Raw genomic sequence first — 19,521 nt, 5'->3', positions numbered from 1 at the left:
GTTTGTGTTCTGTAGGCAATGTATGCAAGGCTACCACATAGGACCCTGTGATTCCATGGAATTTCCAGATACTAAAACTGGGGTAAAATATCTTGTTAATACATTATAATACATTATTTCTATTATTTTCTGGGAATGTTTCTGATTTTCTGCTCATTTTCCAACTGTTATTATTATTATTTTTTTTTTTTGGTAAATAAGATCTGTTTCAGAAACTGGAATAGAACGCAACACAATTTCCCAAATTAGTTAAAAGTGTTATAGGCTTTCTTCACTATTTAAGGAAAAAGCTGACATCTTGGTTAGCTGTTGTTTTTGGGGTTTTTCTTCTTAAGGTGAATGCTTTGTAAAATATTCATGAAACTGTATTGAAAAATTTTCTTGCAGTTGAAACTTGTTACTTTAAACTGGTATGTAAATTTAAAATGTATGCACAGTAGAACACTTATAATTTCATAAAAGGGCTTGGGATATTTAAATTAGTATGGCAAAAAAAAAAAAAAAAGAGTGACTGAAGGGACTAGAGTTTTTTGATTTTACAACAGAGTTGTTGCTATAAAGGAGGTCACTGTTACCAGATTTAACTTTCAATGTTGAAAATGTGCAAAAACTAATGGGCAATTCCATGAAACTAGAGACATCACAGTAAAGAAAAAACTTCCTTGTATCAGTAATTTTTTCTTTCATATGAGGTAAAAAAGACTGTATTTTCATAAAACTATGCGAAAAAAGTTATCAGCACATTTTTTTTATAAGTTTTATAGGCAAATTTTGACAACACTTCTCAGTGCCCATGTGTCGTTGCATTAACGATTCTAAAAGTTACTCTTTTTTTTCACTTAGGAAATTAATTGCTATGTCTACAATCTTATTTTTTCTTAAAATGTGGTTTATCTAGGAAGAGATTAGACCAACAAAGAAACTTTAAACTGTTATAACTGTCTTGTAGCAAATGTTTTTAAACTAGGGCTTGTACTAATGTAACATCAGTCACAAAATTGTATAAAAGTTTTCATTACTTAAACAAAAACTAACCCAAGTTTATAAAATGTCATATTCTCTTCATTTATGATGATATCTTTAGTATAAATCCCTTAAATATTTAGAAATAGTTGAATTTAATTATTTAAAACTTATTAAGGTATGTAACATCAGTCACAGTAACATCAGTCACACTTCTGTTTTTGTTAATAAACCTCAAACAAATTGCACAAATAGCATTAACTGCTGCAGAAAGGCAAAAAAAAGAGGCGATATAAATTAAGAAAAAAAGGAAAACATGAAAATCACAAAAAGTAAAACAAAGTAGAAATTGAAAAGAGTGGATTATAAAAAATAAATAAAATAATTTTTAAAAATCTAGCATTATTACCAAAGTTGGTTTAGAATAAAATTAAAAAGAGAAATTAGGTGAAGAAATAGAACAAATATAGAACAAATTTAAAGTATTGAAGTCCCAGGTTTAAATTAGTAGCTGCATTGCCTCACTTTAAAATAATGAAACCTTGGTAAAATATGTCATTCAATGCGCTCTTTGTTATACCTTCACAAAAGAAAACAGCTGCTGTAAAAAATTTTCTGGCATGAAATTTGATAAACAGATACTTCTAGTTCTTCATGCAGTACGTTTGAATAAAAGTGCTATATCATCGATACAGAAATATTTCTAAATGTCACAACATCATGCAAATTTCAGAGCTATCACCATCCGACTTGCAATCATGTTATAAAGAGTTATATTCGAGTGATACTTTTTTTTTTAAATTCGAAATCTGTATTAGGTGTTTAGCAACAACCCTTTTTTTTGCAGTAAAGGAGGGATTCACTTCCAGCAGAACATGTTCCAAAATTGTTGATTGCAGCTGGAGAACAGGTTCTTGAAGAATATCACTAACAATTGTATCACGAGAAGCATTGAAATTAAAAACTAAGTATTTAGTGACTGTAAAGATTCAAGCAGAAAGACATTGGAAATAGCCTGTCAATGTGAATGAAATTTATTATTCAAATGAGAAAGGAATAAAATATTTAGCGCACTAGATGTAATAAATGCAAGAGACCTTTTTATTTTATGAAATACATCAAAAATATATCTTTTAAAACTTTATAAATGTACTTTTCTTGTAATTTAAATACAATTTTAAACAAAACATGTACTAATTTCATTTTTAATTAGAAATAATTTGTAATTGCAGCAATTTATTGTAAATGTAACATCAGTCACGAAATATTAGTATCATCAGTCACGGGTGTTAAATAATTTATATACTCTCCGTTTTTAAGTTTTTCCAATAAAACAAAGTGTTTTCATCAAGTCTAAAATCTCTACTTTAAGGGGAAAAACTCTGTTTAGATTTTACGTTATTAGTTTGAAGAGAATTTCAAATTGTATATAAGTCAATTTTCTCAATGTCTCTTCCGTGTAACATCAGTCACGTTTTTTTATTCCCTTCAATTTCACACAAAAAAATTTCCTCAACTCTGAAAACACGTGTGGGGGTAGTGATGTACCATATTATGATATTTTAGATCAATTTCAGAAGAAACAACATTTAATTTCAAGACAGTGCTGAATTTGTAAGTTAAAAATAGAGTCAAATTGTAACGTCAGTCACCGTGGACAGACCCTAATCTATTGGTTGTTATTTCAAATTTTCTTCTAATATCTTTAAGCTATCCATTAAGGGGATTGTCCCCCAAAACTAATAAACACTCCTTTCTGTTAGGGTTCTAGTGATGTTTAGGGTATCACAAATTAATTCTTTAGATGTAACAGGTGTTTATGGAGTAAAAATAACCTTGGGTGTTTTAATTAAGATAAATAAAAGGAACATCTGTTATAAATATTTGTGAAAACTTATACTGTATACAAATGTATAAATTTTTTATAATTATTTTTTACAAAAATTTAATTTTTATTTAAGGAAAGGGATATGCATTATAAGTATTTAAAAAATAAAAATATCCAGCTCTCAATGTGTTTAGAATGCTGGTAGGAAGTATGTATGTACAAAATGATTGGCATACTTTTAAAATTGAGTGAAGGGAGTTTTGACCATTTATCACTGACCACCATCTGTTTTGACATATTTTGCTTTCAGTCAACTGTTAATGGTTATTTTCAGCATTTTGCACATTTTCTCATTTACAAGTCATACAAGTTCAAAATCTAAAAAGTATTATAAATTATTACATGGATGGATAACTGAAAGCTTAAAAATTTGGATCACTTACTAACATAAGAAATAAGGGCTGAAGTTTCAAATGCAGGAAAAGATCTACTTCTGGCAAGGCTGAAAACTAAGTGAAATTTGTTAATTGGAGGAAAAATATTCTAATACTTGAAGAATGAAATTAAATAGAAAAATAAAGACTTAAATTAAGAAAAGAAAAAAAAGAAAGAAGGGGGTGTGGAGGGGGGGGACAACCACATGATCTTGTTTCCTACAAATATGAAATTGTTATTGCACAAATCTATAAAAACATGGATGTAGGTGAGTGTGTGTATATTCTGTATACAAATCTACAGTTTACATTGGATCTTTGCCAAATTTGGCACAGAGGTCCTTTGATGACCAGAAATTCACAGGAAAGGGGGGGGGGGTCAATTTTTTAAAAAATCAAAGAGGTCTAAATTTACAGTTTGAGTTATGAAATGATATGCCCTTTTCTGCATGTTGATGGGAAATTTTACACTATTTATCATTATTATTATTTTTTTAAATTTAGGCCTGATTGTTGAACATGCGTCACTTCACACAACTTTTATTTTCAAGTTAGATTGCGCAATGCTGGGCAACACAGCCTGAAGCATGCATAGAAATTTTGGGGCCTGTGCCCCCCCTCCATATTACTTACCCTTAGGCCCTATCTAGATTTCTCCTCTCTTTTTGAAAATCTCAGGCTCCCTTTGGCCTTTGGCCCCGGCCAACAGGTGTCCTTTCTCCTCCCCCTGTACACACCCCCTGAACGCAGCTGGTATTTAAAATTGTTTAAACGCAATGTGGATGATTTAGGGGGTTCGGGTCATGGCACCCACGACCCTCCCTCTGTATTCACCCCTGATGCTTTGATGGCTACTTCTTTCCTGATTTTAAATGAATTGTTCTTAAATGGGCACTATAGCTCACCCCTTCTTTTTTCTGAAATTTATTAAAAGTTGATTGAATTTTGCATAACACACCCTTGACAAGTTCTACTATCAAATATTCAAACACACCTCCTTTTCAATTATTATTAGTTTTAAATTTTATTATTTTTATTCATCATTCCTTTATTTGTTGTTAGTTTTAGTATCCCATGCATCACTGAAAGTCACTTATCTTATGCCTCGAAATTCTCTATTTTTCAATACTGTTATCTTTAAAACCGTCAATTCTGAGTTACAAAACATTTCCCTTTCAAAAAATATTTTCTATTATTATAATTTCCTGTCTTTTCAAATATTTCTTATGCAACGAATGGAAAAACTATATTCGACATTTCAAATTTGCTACATAATTTTGTGAAATTTTTGAAGTACTTAAAAGAAAATTGGGCTCATGTCCAATTGGATGTTATCAAGAGGTTGTTGTGCAGATATGGGTTTCCTGATGGAAAGTATGTTTCCAAGTTTATGCTTGTCGACATTCTCTCCAGTTATTGAATGCTCTCTAAAGTAAAAGCAAATATAGCTTGGGTTTATCAATAGATCTATTTCAAATAAATCTAAAGAAGTTCTTCTGCCCTTATATAGAAGTTTGGTAAGACCCCATTTGGAAGTATGCTATTCAGTTTTGGTCTCCTTATCTTAAGAAAGACATTAATGTATTGGAAAGGGTTCAAAGGCGGGCTACAAGGCTAATAAGTGGACTTTCCCGCTTAGATTATGATTCCAGGCTTAGAAGGCTAAAAATGTACAGTCTTGAGCAAAGAAGAGACCGAGGGGACATGATTCAGCTGTTTAAATTTATTAAAACGAAAGATGTTACGGGGCTAAAGTTTAGCGCTGAAAACAGGACAAGGGGTCATTGTTTTAAGCTATTTAAATCTCAGGCTAACATGGATATCAGGAAAAATTATTATTTTAGCAGGGTAGTGGAACCTTGGAACAGCTTACCGGAAGAGGTGGTAATGAGCAAGGGAGTAGACAGTTTTAAGAGGGCCATTGATCTTCACTGGGGATTGTAAATTGACTAGGAACCAGTCTAGCTGGGCCCAGAGCCTGTTGCTGGTCGTCACTTTTCTATTTGTATAGTAAGGGAAAAGAATTCTTGCCAAATTGAAACTGAACACCAAAAAAGGTGCCAAATGTTATCAGGTATCAAAAGTGTTTTAGCTCAATGTATGCTGTCCTATTTGAAGATTGTAATTGTTCTAGATGAGCTATGCAATAAGTGATGAGAGGGCTTCTTCCTCAAAATGGGATGAAGACAGCAGGACAACTATCAAAATCACAACCAAGCCGTGCCCCAAGTGCCGAACTCCAACAGAACGAGATGGTATGTGACACTTTGGATTTTTTTACTTTCTACCATTTTTAACTTGTAGCTGTGAAATAACAGCATGGTTGGCAAGGAGCTGTTATTATCATTATTAGGAACTTGTGTTATTAATGCGAAGTTGTTATCCAGGAACCAATTTCTGAGCATTTCGCTCCAAATTTGTAACATTGGGCAATCGTGGTTTGCGTTTTGTAACTTTGAGCACTTAAACAGGCAGTAGGTTAGGAGCTACTTTTATAGAGAACTAGCTGTACCCGACGCGCGTTGCTACGCCAACAAAAAAATACATCATTATACTGATTTTTATGACAATCGGTTGAACGGGGCAGAAGTTGCTACTCTGCAGTGCCACCTGGTGGCGAGTGGCTTCAATGAGCATATTATGCACCTTCTCCGTGGAAAAATACATATGTATAGCAATTTTCATAATAATCGGTCCAGGTATCAAGTGAAGCCCTGACTATACTCAAATTTTGTACTCACGCAGTTTGCAAGCTCAATCAATCGCTAAAAATATCAAATAGAAAAAGTTTTAAATCCCCCCGTTGCATGAAAAGCCATAAAACAATAAAGAAAGAATTCATTTGTTCAAACTCAAGAAAAATGGCAACAGCTAACTTCTTATCAATGAGATCTTTCACGCGATTTAATTTCTGCAGCCGATAATTTTATTCGTATTTATCCAATGGATTGTGACTTAAATTGGAATAAAAAAGGAACTATCGATCGGATTTTTTTCGAACTGGTCTATAAACATTCCCAGTACCAAAAATAACAAACGGTGAAAGTTTCAGCCAAATCTGCCTGGTAGTTTTTGAGTTCATGGATAACATACAGACAAACATTCATTTTTATACATATAGAAGACAGACATCTAATTGAGAAAGCTTTATATCTAATTGAGAAAGCCTTATATCTAGCTAAAGCCTTATATCTATCTATTAAACCCTTATATCTAATAGAGAAAGACAGGCATTCAATACAGGAAGCTTAGATGGATAGAAGCTAAGATACTTTCCAGCTGCCTACATAAGCTGATTTTTTTTATTATCACAGAGAGAACTTATCACACCGCCAATTTTCAATTAAGTTAAATTTATTTAACGCTTTTTTCACAAGAAATGTTTTGCTCAGCAAACATTAATATAATGAAACCAATAACAACTCGAGATCGCCAATGAGATAACGCGACAATGACATAATGTGGAAGTATTTCATGTGACAATCAAGTGACAATGAAAAAGCCATAGGTCTTCCTACAGTTAATTTATCTGAGAGCTGTTAAACACAACAATTAACAACAAAATGGGGTCATTTCCAAAATTTTAAAAGTATTTTTTTCTGAAAGAGCATGCTTAAAAACATAGGATCTGACCATTTTTTAAATAATTTATTTAAGTTTAATATTTTTAAAAAATTACTTAAATCGGTGCGCTTCCACTGTTTACACTTCTGTCGTGTGACATCACAAATGATGAAATGCCATTCAATGTTGCCATTCACAGAACAAAATATTTAATTTGCATCTTTACTCACGTGTATTGGCAACAATATGGTTGGTAGCAAGCGTAGAGTGCAATTTTAATTTGTTGCTTGTTTTCATAACGTGGAAACATAGTAGAAAGATGCGCCAAATTGCATCATTTGTGACGTCATCGAGACCACGCCTTGTTTTAAAAATCAGACATTTTAAAAAATTAATTTAAAAAAGCTGTTGGGAAAATGAAAGTATTTTCTGGATCCATGTAATTTTTTTTGCTCATTCTATCCATTTCAATGACTAAAAGTAGTACTTTTGACTGAAGGAAACCACCCTATTGTAACCGAAGTAGAAAAAAAAAATCACTTTAGTAAACAACAGGAGTTTCTACTAAGTTGAACATCTTTCATTTTATTATTTTGTTAAATTACCTTGTTTGAACTTCTTATTTAGGTGGTTGCATGCACATGGTGTGTACGCGATCACAGTGTGGCTTTCACTGGTGTTGGGTTTGTCAAGAGGAGTGGACTAATGACTGCATGGGCAACCACTGGTTCGGATGAATACACTCCAACCCTCACTCTCTCTGTTGGATGCTTTGAACGAGTGCCGCTGATGTGTAAAATGTATATTGTATAGTATTTAGGCTGCCTCTGAAAAATTTATTTTTAAATAAAATCAACTTGTGAGTCAATATTTGTCTGGTTTTAATTGAATTTATTTTTCTTTATTTCTCCACTTTTTTTTTTTTTTTCAATTTTTATGATGATTTGACACCATAGAGTAAAGAAATTTACATAGAGAGACCCCGTCTATGGTAAAAAGGAGATGAAATTGAAGCCGGAATTATGGGATACAGCGGTGCAATGATGGGCAAGGTTATGATAACATAATCTCTTTGCGGAGAATAGTTTTCACCAATCTCCCAAAGAGACCGAATAAAGTAGCTGGCGGTTAGATTTTCATTTTAATTCATGTTGTAATGCAATTTCAAAAACATGCCTCAGAAATTTGCAACAATATCTAAGTTAACAACCAATCGAGATTCAGCAATGGAATGTTTTGAATCAAAATGTATCTCAAAACATTTAGCAAGAAGCTAAGGAACTTGGGATACAGCGGTGCAACTATTCCATTTCTTAGTATACCGGGGCCTCTCTGTGTAATTTCTTTACTCTATGTTAGCTAAAACTTTTTTTTATTTACTAAACTATAGAATTAAATTAGTTCAAAGACTTGGCTAGGGGAAAAAATCAAAATTATACTCATTGAGTGATAACATTGTCGATTGGCGAGTTTTTACTCCTATATGAACACTTCAAAAATACTTACCCAAGTGGATAAGGTAGCAACTTTTGAATACCTATTGCTATACAAAACGTACTACATTTCTTACATGCGGGATAAAGGTAAATTAGCCCTCTCTGTTAGGATTTTTTTTATCTAATGATTCGAGGAACTCGAAGATAATTTTCTATCGACGGTCAGATTTTCTTGAGCCGACATCACACTTGAAACTTTAATGTAGAAAATGCAATGTCCAATTAACTATAATATAACAGGTAACACAGAATCACATTTTTCTTGGTATAACTTTGATATACCCCCCCCCCCCCCCAAAAATTACGCGCCAAATCTGGCACTCCCTACGAACTTTTTAGGGTTGTTGTTTCTTATTTTGGTGTTGCCAATTTAGGTTTTTTTCAGCTTTTAGGTTTTTGCTGTTGCCAAATTTAGTATTTTCTTGTATTTTGTACCATTTTTTGAGGTTTTCTTTCTTTTTTTTTTTTTGAAAGTTTTGTGGCAACAATTTTCGGATTTCATATATGTTTTTGCGCCATTTCATTCATTCGCCATTTCTTTGTGAAGTGCTCAAGCAGATTCTGACTTGCTGTATTTTCCCGCAAAACTGGTTGTATTTTCCAATTACATTTTTTTTCTATTATTTTTATCTTTTAGCTTTCAATATGCCTACTGTATAAAGTGTTGTTGAAAACCAGGTATTTTGCGCCTACGCCAAAAACAGGTATTTTGCTTGGCGAGAAAAAAAAGTCGCCAAATTTCCGATTTGGGGGGGTATATCAAAGTAGTTCCTTTTTCTTTTGTCATCATTATGTACTTGAGGTAAAACATCAATAAGAGGAAACAGATATTACCTATGTGCATATCACTCGGCAATTCATCATAAAAATAATCATTCACAATGCTACAAAACTTATATGGAGCCATAAGACTCATTTACAGTCTGCTGCAACTACATTTATGAATCGGATTCAAAGGTGTCGTATGTTATTATGATCCAGCTAATTAGAAATATTTCCAAAATCTAGCATCCAATGGATCACTTCGTATAAGATCCAGGGCAAAAATGACGTTTTTTGCTCTCCTTTGGAAACGAAATAGTAATTTCCTTTGCGAAGTTACACAATACATTAATGGACCAAAAAGATTTTCGTTGGACTAAAGAGACATTTTAAAGGTAAACTGGCCGATCTGCGCTTACGTCATCAAATGTATCGTTGCCAGTTAACAGGCATTGACTCTAGTACGGTGATGAGTGGATAGCGTTAATTTTCAACTACTTTTTTGAAATCTTCATTCCTCTAAAATGACTGTCTTACCAGTAAAGCAGTTAAGTTACCGGATCGAGTTCAGCCTTGTCACAATAAAACCTTTCCCTACATGTTAAACATACCAAAACATATTATCAAATTATCATGCCATGGCGCGAGTTTCATTGTTGAAACAGAAACACACAGGTTACTTGATCATCGGCTGTCTCTACATAGTATAAAATGAAGTCTCCAAAAAGCGACTGTTTGGTTTAAACGCGCAAAACTCGAGAACTACCCGGCCGATTTCGCTGAAATTTTCACAGTATCTTTCTTTTAGCTCCGGAAGGGTTTGCAGACTGGTTTGAAAAAAAAATTCGACGAGTAGTTCTTTTTTTTAATTCCATTTTAGGCCCAATTTTCACATAAGTTCCCAAATATGTTGGCGAAAAATTACTTGCACATATTGATATTACATATCGTTAGAAAGGGTAGAATTTTCTGCGTTCTACGTAATTTGTTTCAATGCTCTAACTTAATTACGACGGGAGTTATTTGGAGTTTTTAGCTCGAATTTTTTTAGACTTAGCTGAAATTTAGGGACTACTTTCTTCATTATATCAATCAATAAAAAGTGAAGGAATTGACCCACAGTTTTCTTTTTGACACCATTGAAAAAAGTGAATTTTTTACTCCAGATCATCTTAACATATGATCGAAAACTAAGGTTCTAATCTCGAAAGGAAAAAAAGTTACAAGCCTTTTTAAATCAAGTTAAGAAAAATCTCATTTCCATTCAAATTGTTAACCATTTTCTTACGCAGTTTAATTCCTTAAACTTGTTATATTTTTTGTTTCCATGGTTGCGATTTTTAAATTCATCTTTCTCGATTTAATTTCTTGAAAGTATTTTAATATCTGTCGTCATTGTTTGGGAGGGAAATTTTGTATGATGTTTTTTTTTTTTTAAATTTATTTATTTAAGCCTGGTTGTTGAATATACGTCACTTGGCACAATTTTTATTTTCAAGGTAGACCGGGCAAAGCCGGGCAACGCAGGTAGTTATTCATATGAGGAATAAATATGTAGTACTCACATGTTTTAAGTTACACAGGTATTTACTATGTTAAATGAAATACATTTTTATAACCTCATTTTTTTTCCCTTCATGCCGGAAAGACCCAGACCAGAGTTATTGAAAACTTGGTGACCCCCGAATTTTGCGGCATGCCGGCTAATGCGGAAAATACAGTATGAAAATGATCAACTTTCACTCAGGCGGCTAACTATAAAAGTACTGCCAATGTGAAATGGGTTAACAATCTATAACAGTAATAAAGTTAGAAAGATTGAAAAAAAAGTCAAGTTCTTTTATTCTATAAAATTAGTAAATGAGAGGAATTAAAGCTGTTTACTTTTGTTTAAGAGCAACACATTTTTCACTCAAATTTATTATAGCTCATATTTGTAAAAATAACGGCGAAAAGTAGTCTCGACTCAAGAGTATTTCAAGAAAGCCCTTTTACAATGCATAAATATTGGGTTGTCGGTCAATAAGTCGTCGCAAGTTAGACACCCGAACTATCGATTACAGCCTTTCGATTTTTTGGCTGGATGGGTCCGATTGACCACATTGACGGTTTTATTAGCCTGATTGAGGTTCCACTCGGCTGGTGAATATGGCCGTAAGAAGGAGTCACAAGAAAACAGCGGTTGGTTCGTTGGACATTGGTAGCTATGTACACCAGCAGAATGGAATCTCAGTCAGGCAACCGAACTACCAATTGAAGTTTTTTGATTGGTTGAAGAAAACTTCAAGCTTCGGTTCTAATGTCTGACTGAGGTTTCACTCAACTGGTGAACATGGCCGTAAGATGCAGTTTCAATAAAACAATAATTGGTGCATTGGATACTGAGCATTAGTCACTATTACTGCTCGCAACCTCAAAATTTTCTGCTGAGAAAACAGGCGTTTTCAACTCCCCGAAAACCTCAGAACCAAAATATTTTTTGCAATCATGTGCCTTGATAATTTAATTCTTTTCACTTGTTCGAAATTGATCTTTAAGCTTTACCCACGTACTTTTTTACCAAGAATCCTGTTGCATCCAATTGGAGATTCCAGCTTTTCATGGTCACTGTCAGTCATTGCGGCACACGACCAGAAATGGCTCGTGAGGGCCATTATTCTTTGTTCCAACGACCGATTTCGAGTTCCCGCCGTGGCGAAACAATGGGTGACAACATATCGGATTCCCTGGTTGCGACAGGGTGCAACAGTTCTCAGTGCATCCCTGGAAAGAAGGCGGATGGAATTCGTAAAAATTCGACGCGACGATCATTGCTTGCTCCCAGACGATCACTGGCGTGTGAGGCTTTTCGACGCCGGCCGTGCTGAATCGCAGAAAATTGTCACATGGCTTTTATTTAGAAGAATAGCTTGGAACACAGTGGTAAGTATAAGTAATTATTTGTAATTTCATTCTGATATGCTTATTCCAAATAGTTGAATTCTGCTGCACATCAGTGCAAAGTTCAATCTTAATATTTTGGAAAGTGACAATACAATTTTTCCATGCGTTTTGAGATAAGAAGCAGTTTTGATTTTGAATTAAGAGCACCAACATGTCACTCGATTTAAATATTGATTTTTTAAATTATTTAACTTGATATATTTGTTGAGAAACGAATTAATTTGTTACTTTTTGAAATTTACCAGATTTAATAAATGTTAGAACCTCCTGTTATATTTTAATAACCATTAGGCGTCATTTAAGCGTCCTTTTGATACAGTGAGTGATGCATGTACAATTTCTATAACATAGCTAATAATTGGATGCTCTTGTACATCAGGGCCGGCTCTAACAGTTTTGCCGCCCCGGAGAAATCTCCAAACTGCCGGCCCTCCCCACGGAAAAAAAAACTCAAAAAAAAAAAAGAAAAAAACGTTCAAACATTACAAGTTTTTATTTTTACTTTACAAATATAGTTTTTTTTCCCTTCTTTTTGGTATTCTTTCTTTTAAACATGAAGCGTTCTTCCAAAAATAAAACCTCGCTCCCACGCATTCACCTACACCCCCCTAAAATGTTTTTGATTGAAAGTTTTGCCGTTGTCTTCATCAATTCATCAGTCCTAAGTACGGCCACAGTTTCCTGCACTGTCCGACAGTGGCACAACCAGAAAATATTTTTTAAGGAGGGGGTGGGGCACATTTAAAGTTTCCCATATTTTAAGGGGTTCCAGAGGTTCTCCCCCGGAGAATTTTTTTAAAATTGTAGTACTAAGAACGCAGATTTAGACGGTCTCTTGCGGTTAAGATAGGGGAAAGTTTCAGGGGACCTTCTGAAGAAATTTTAAGAAATTGAAGTCTTAAAAACGCGATTATATAAGCGATATGTGTTGACGTTAGAGTAAGGGATGGGACTTCGGTGCTCTCTTTTTTTTTTCTTCTGAAAATACAGTGAAATTGATCACCTCTCATCTCAATTTTCGACATTGAAGTTCCAAAACGAAGTTACCGATGAACTTTGATAGTTACAGGAACACCCCCCCCCCCCCAAAAAAAAAAAAAAAAAAAAAAACATTACGAAATAGAAGTTCTAAACAGCGAAGTCTTTAAGCGATATTCAGGGACTAGGTTGAGGGTTTAAAGGTCTCACCCTAATTTTCTTAAAATTATAGTTTTTTCATTTTCAGATTTCATACAGGAGCATCGTCTCACTCTATTTAAAGAGGACTGCATGCTAAGTAAGACAAATTGAAATCAGTTTGTGAGGATTTGGATGATATTAGAAGGAGGGCTTCGAGTCGCGAGGCCTTTGTCCGAAAATTTTCCGAAATGAAAGTCTTAAAAACGCGACTGTTACACAATATTTGGTAACATTAGGGGCTCTGCAATTTTTCAAAATTGTAGCTCAAAAAAAAAAAAAAAAAAAAAGCATTTTTAAACGATTTTCTATGTTGTAAGAAGGCGAGGTGATTGGTAGTTCTTCCCCAGGAAATGTTGAAAAATTGAATCCCCGGAAACGAGATTTGAGATGCCCTTTGATTTTTGTTGAGGGAGGAAGCTTCCGAAGCGTATCATTTTAAGGATTTCCTTATTTTTAGACCATCTAGGAAAAAGGAGAAAAAAAGAAAAAAAAAAAGGAGAGGTGGGGATGAAAGAAATATGAGGCGTAGGACGTGATTAACTGAGAAGTAATCTGTAACTATCGAAAAGTTTAACTTTAATGTTCTTTTTAAAAGAAATTAAGTTTTTTTTTCACAGCATTCTATATTTTTTGCAATCGTTTTACGAGGAGCGTTCATTTCTTTCCTTTAGTAATATGGAATATTTTTCAAAAAAAAAAAAAAAAAAAATATATACTCAGCCCTCTGGGGGAGGGGTGGGTGCGAGCCTTGTGCGCGATTCAAGTCCGGACTGCTGAAATTCAAGAACTAAACCGCCAAAAATATAATTATACAAAACGTCGTAAATAATAACTATTTGCTACGCTACTGCAATATCCCACGGCGCCCCTGTAAATGAGCTATGGATCTCTATAGGGAGGCACACAGTTTGTGGGAAATTGCCTGTCCAGTCACTAAATCAATTTTAAATCAATTTAATATTTAACAAAATTATTTGGAGACAAAGGTTAAACTTAAAAATACGGACCTTATGCCCAGCCTGTTCAGAAAACTTGACCTCATGTCCTAGTTGTACAAAATCGGGACCTTCTATCCGTGGAACTTATGTCCGACGGACCATATGTCCGCTAGACCTTCTGGGCGTACGTGGATATTCTATCCGCGGACCTTATGGTTTTGAACCTTCTGCCCGGGCCCCTACTGAACTGAACTGAAACCTTAATGCATGATAGATCCCAAAGCGCTCACAGATGTAGGCTGATGTTTTGGCCCGGGAAGATCTTTAACATTCTTTTAAATACAGTGAATAAAGCCGATTCTCTAATGCAAGATTTTCTCATGTAGGGGCGCCGCGAAACATTAAAAGGTTTCATTATTTAAGCACTCAATTATTTGCAACATTATTGCAAAATTTTGGCATCGCCCCTGTAGAGGTTTTGTGGCTCTCCGAGGAGGCACTTTTCTACATATTTTTTTTTTTTTAAATAACTAAAAAAAAAAATACTTTTTTCCACCTTTTCTGGAGCAGCCGCTTTGGTGATGGGCGCACCAGGACACGTCCCGCCGTCCTAGGCCACACCTGACTGCCGTATTAGAATTAGCAATAGGTGTTAAAACTAAAGGTTCTGGGATGTTGACTCTCAAAACCTCCTTGCTGTGCGCCTGGAAGTTTTGTCGAACATTAGATAAGGATCAAAATATTTTTTTTTAATCGTGTAAATTATGGAGTTTTTCAATAAATATTTTAAAAAATCTCTATAGCTTTTTTTAAAAAATTTTTGTAATAAAATTTCTTTATTGGTGCAAGATTTTGCAAACACCCTTTATTTTTTTACCAACTTCGAAGCAAGTTGTTATTTTATTCGCAAAGATGTAATGCGATTGAAATTAAAATTTGGTACTACATTCCGTCTCCCTTAATATTATGTTTATACCAAAAAAATCCATGTGATTTCTTTCATTTTTAAATTTTCTAACTGAAACAGAAGTCCATAATTCCTCAATTTGGTTCCTTGACAAAAAAAAAAAAAAAAAAAAAAAACTTTTTAAGCAAAAATCAAAATTGAGAAATTTTCTAGTCGCTAAGGGCGAGTAACAGCAAATTTATTAGACGCCACTCTTTTCCTTTCTAGTCGACTTTTCTCGTAAATCCAAAAAACAAAGGTAGCTAAACAATACATTGGCTTTTGAGTTGATATTAAAACATAAAAGTTAGCAATTTAAATAAACTTCAAGTGAACTAATTAATAGCACTAAAGCTAATTTTATAATCCGCGGCGCACCGAATTAAAATTTTTGGGACGGCGGAAATTCTCAATATTCTGAAAGAAACTCCAAATTTTTCCCAATGTTAAAATACGGGTATGTACACTTAGTGCGTTGAATAAAACAGGACATTTGGGCCAAAAAAAAAAAAAAAAATTTCACAATTCGGTTTACAAATTTGTCGAAACATCAGACAGAATTTGCTGAATAAGGATTTTTTTCAGAGGTCACAGTAAACTTCGTGACCTCCTATCGAGACGTCCCTGTATATAATCAAGGGTTATTTATATGGAAAGGAAAGTACTACATTTTTAAGAGGAATGTTTTGAATCCGAGAACTTAAAATTGTTATTCACTTTTATTCTTAATTTCACCCGTAAATTACTTTTATCTGAGAGTGAAAAATACAGCTGTGGTAACAGCATAAGCAAAATTAAAATCTATACCACGTTAGCATTTTATTTGTCTCACAAATACATGTTTAACATGAAAGCAGGGTTCGAAAATATCATGATATTTTTGAAAATATCGAAATTTTTTATATCTATGGATATTTTGATATTCAGTCGAGTCCCGACTTACGCGAGGGATGCGTTCCAAAACCCCTCGTGTAAGTCGAAATTTCGCGTTGTTGAAAAAGGTATGCGTAAAAACTTTTACAAACATACCCAATTATTTAAGACACTTTTAAACACCACCTCAAACTGTTTTAAACCATTCCGTAACTATACATTACCATTTCTTACATCAAGAACAGAATTTTTATTTGCATTTTTTTTTTAAAAAAAGCTGTTTTATTCGACGTAAAATTTTGTTACGCTGCAAAATCAATGTTAAATGCGAAAGAGGGACATAAAATAAACTAGTATGGCACGTACGGTATACTAATAAAATAATGCACTATATTGTACTGTAGAGTGGATCCAGTAGTGATATTCGTACCTTAAAAAAATGAAGATGATGATGATTTATGCTACCTGATCAAACAGTTATTCGAATATATATTTTAAATACAGTTGCATCGCCAATTCTTTTATAACGTTTCCATCTATGGCAACACCCCTTTTTCAGGTTTCTTTAATTTACAATACGAGAGTAGCTTTTATTTTCATTATTTTTGCATTTTGCGTAGACACTACTCAGCGAACTTATCCGGATTTACTTTTCTTGACTTTTAATTGTGCGTGTGGAAGAGTCACTCATACCCAATTGTCGTATTACCTTACTTTAGGTAAAACAGCGGTCTTAGGTGTCATTACATTCCATCAACTTTCGCATTTAGAATGAAAATAATAAATGAAAAATGAGGAGTAGATAGAGTTATTTGTATGTGCACTAACAATGCGATGTTCAGACTAGTACGCTGTGGGAACTTCAGCTGACAGTGATGCTAAAGGAATGAAGGTTAATTTGCGGAAAAGAATATTTTTATTAACCAATAAGAAAGTCGATATTTACACACCATGATTCCCTTCCGAAAGTTTTCGTGTTGCCGGCGATTAATTCGGGAAAAAATCCCGTTATAGCCATTTCGCGTAAGTTGAACCGCGTTGTAGCGGGAGTCGACTGTATATCCGATATTTTCAATTAGCACAAACTAAAGTCTTCAAAATAGTAAATGCATCCTCAAATCACTCTTTATTTTTTATATTATAATTATAATTAGTAGACTTAAAGGTTTCTTTCATTATTTGTATCTAATCTCTGTCCCTAGTGAAAAATGCATTTTGGACATTCGAATCAAAATGCTGCCGATAAAAATTGCCATCCCGGACAGGGGTCCAGTTTGTCCGACGCTAGAGCCGCCCCTATGTACATCCAATTATTACAGTGAGTTAGTAGCAATTGTTCAAAATTGTAGTGCATTCAAATTTTTATTGAATCTCTTTCAATCTTTGTCTCTCTCCCCTCCTCTATCTCTCTCTCTCTCACACGCACACAAATTTATATTGTACTAGCAAAAATACCCGGCGTTGCCTGGGTCAGTAAGAATTATGAGAAACAATCGTTACTTGCCCTTGTTTTCTGTTTTAAGCGAAAGAATTTAAAACAAACCTTTTCGACGTGATTAAAAATCGAGCTTCTTCCTTACTCATTAAACTAAAATAGCAATAAGTATTAAGAACAAAATAGTATTCAATTAGAAACGAAAGCACGACATTTAAGTATATACAAATTTGAAGAATTTCTGAAACATGAAATTAAACTTTACATGTTTAAAAAGATTTATCTGTTAGTACTTTTTTTTTAAATCTAAAACCTTCTCTGTATGGCTATTGATGTACGAACTGTTTTAAAAAATGTAGCCGCCCGTGTTCCCCTTACACTTGCTTTAGTTATTTTGGGAAATTTCCATATTTGTGGGCACTTGGTGCAGTTTAAAATCTTACTAAATTTGCGAGAATCATTTTGGGACACTTTCGATAATACTCCCCTTCCTTACTAATTTTTATTATAGAAATATTGTTGCCAGATGCTGAGATACTTTTGGTCGAAATAAAATGGCGCTAAACGGTTTCATCCGAAATGTTTCTAAAATAAGTAGTAAAATTTGGCGATTGTTTGAAATCGTGCAAAAAGAAAAATTAATGGAAGTTTTTGTGCGGTTTATGGATTTGCCTAATTTAGTTCTTGAATTATTTTACACTAGCAAAAATACCCGGCGTTGTCTGGGTCAGTAATAATTATTAGAAAAAATCGTTACTTGCTATTGTTTTCTGTTTTAAATGAAAGAATTTAAAACACATCTTTTTGACGTGATTAAAAATCGAGTTTCTTCCTTACCCATAAAACTAAAATAGCAATAAGTATAAAGAACAAAGTAGTATTGATTTAGAAACGAAAGCACTATATTTAAACATATACAAATTTAAAAAACATGAAATTAATCTTCTCATGTTTAAAAAGATTAATCTGTTGATACTTTTTTTTTTTTTTAACATTCAGTCTAAAACCTTCTCTGTATGGCTAATGAAGTACGAAGTGATTAAAAAAAAGTAGCTGCGCTCGTAATCCCCTTATACTTGCTTTAGTTATTTCGGGAAATTTCAATCATTGTGGCTCTTGGTGCGATTTTACCGCATTTGCGAAAGTCGTTTCGGGGTACCTTCGATGATGCTCCCCCATTCTTTCCTTACTTTGTAAAACGATATGATATTAATTTTCGTTACAGAGATATCGTCGCCAGATGCTGAGATATTTTTGGTCACCATAAAATGGCGCTAAACAGTTTCATCCCAAATGTTACGAAAATAAGTAATAAAATTTGGTGATTGTTTGAAATTGTGCAAAAAGGAAAATTAATGAAAGTTTTTGTGCTGTTTATGGATTTGCCTAATTTAGTTGCTGGATTATTTAACACAGTAAAAAAAGTCTTTTGAAAATTCCTTGATTGGCGATATTTTGTTTACATGGTGAAAGCTGAGAAACATTATGACGTAGTCTTCGGCTTCAAAAACAGCAACGTTGAAAAAACTGCCAAATGCATCAGCTACGGAAATCTTTCTGCAAAAGTTTTGGCGATCTGCTGGTTGTTTGGATAATGAGTAAATGTTCAATCAGCATAAATAATAATAAAAACCATTAATTACATTAAAGTTCCGTTTAAATGGAAAATCATCAGCCAAATCATGTATTATTTGCCAATCTTGTGCAAAAATCTTACTTCAAGATTTGACTTGAGAAAAGCCTTGAACAATCACGAAAAGCTAAGAAAGTCAACAATACAACAATTGTCGCTATCGACAGGGAGTTGAGATGATACACTAAATACTGTATTGAGTTGAGGAAAGCCTTCGAACATGGATCTAAAAAGCTCATAACTCGTTTTTTATTCTACTTAGAAATTTCGAACAGGTGCCATCTTCAGCAGAAAAATCAGAGCTTTCGATGGACATATAATGTAAATATGTGCAAGTATTTTTTCATCCCAATATTAGAGATTTATACAAAACTTGTGTTTTATTGCCCCCCTAAGGGGGTTTTGCCCCCCATAACGGGACGAAAACTACCCTATGTGTTATTCTGATGCATAAGCTATATTATTGTAAAGTTTCATCAAAATCCGTTCAGTAGTTTTTGCGTGAAAGAGTAACAAACATCCATACA

The 19,521-nt window shown here is 33.7% G+C and overlaps 1 protein-coding gene across 1 annotated transcript in view; it reads left to right on the top strand.

Annotated features, from left to right (window-relative positions):
• The window catches only part of LOC129227651 (E3 ubiquitin-protein ligase parkin-like), a 43,121-nt gene extending 35,529 nt beyond the window's left edge, over positions 1 to 7,592 (top strand). Inside the window, exons 8-10 of the mRNA XM_054862240.1 lie at positions 2 to 82; positions 5,360 to 5,480; positions 7,417 to 7,592. Of these exons, the coding sequence (XP_054718215.1) occupies positions 2 to 82; positions 5,360 to 5,480; positions 7,417 to 7,526 (312 nt within the window). The 3' untranslated portion in view covers positions 7,527 to 7,592. The remainder of the gene's footprint in view (position 1; positions 83 to 5,359; positions 5,481 to 7,416) is intronic.
• Positions 7,593 to 19,521: the final 11,929 nt, after the last annotated feature.

Source organism: Uloborus diversus, chromosome 8 (genome assembly GCF_026930045.1).
Source record: "Uloborus diversus isolate 005 chromosome 8, Udiv.v.3.1, whole genome shotgun sequence".
Taxonomy (NCBI): domain Eukaryota; kingdom Metazoa; phylum Arthropoda; class Arachnida; order Araneae; family Uloboridae; genus Uloborus; species Uloborus diversus.
This window is presented reverse-complemented; position numbering and strand designations above follow the sequence as displayed.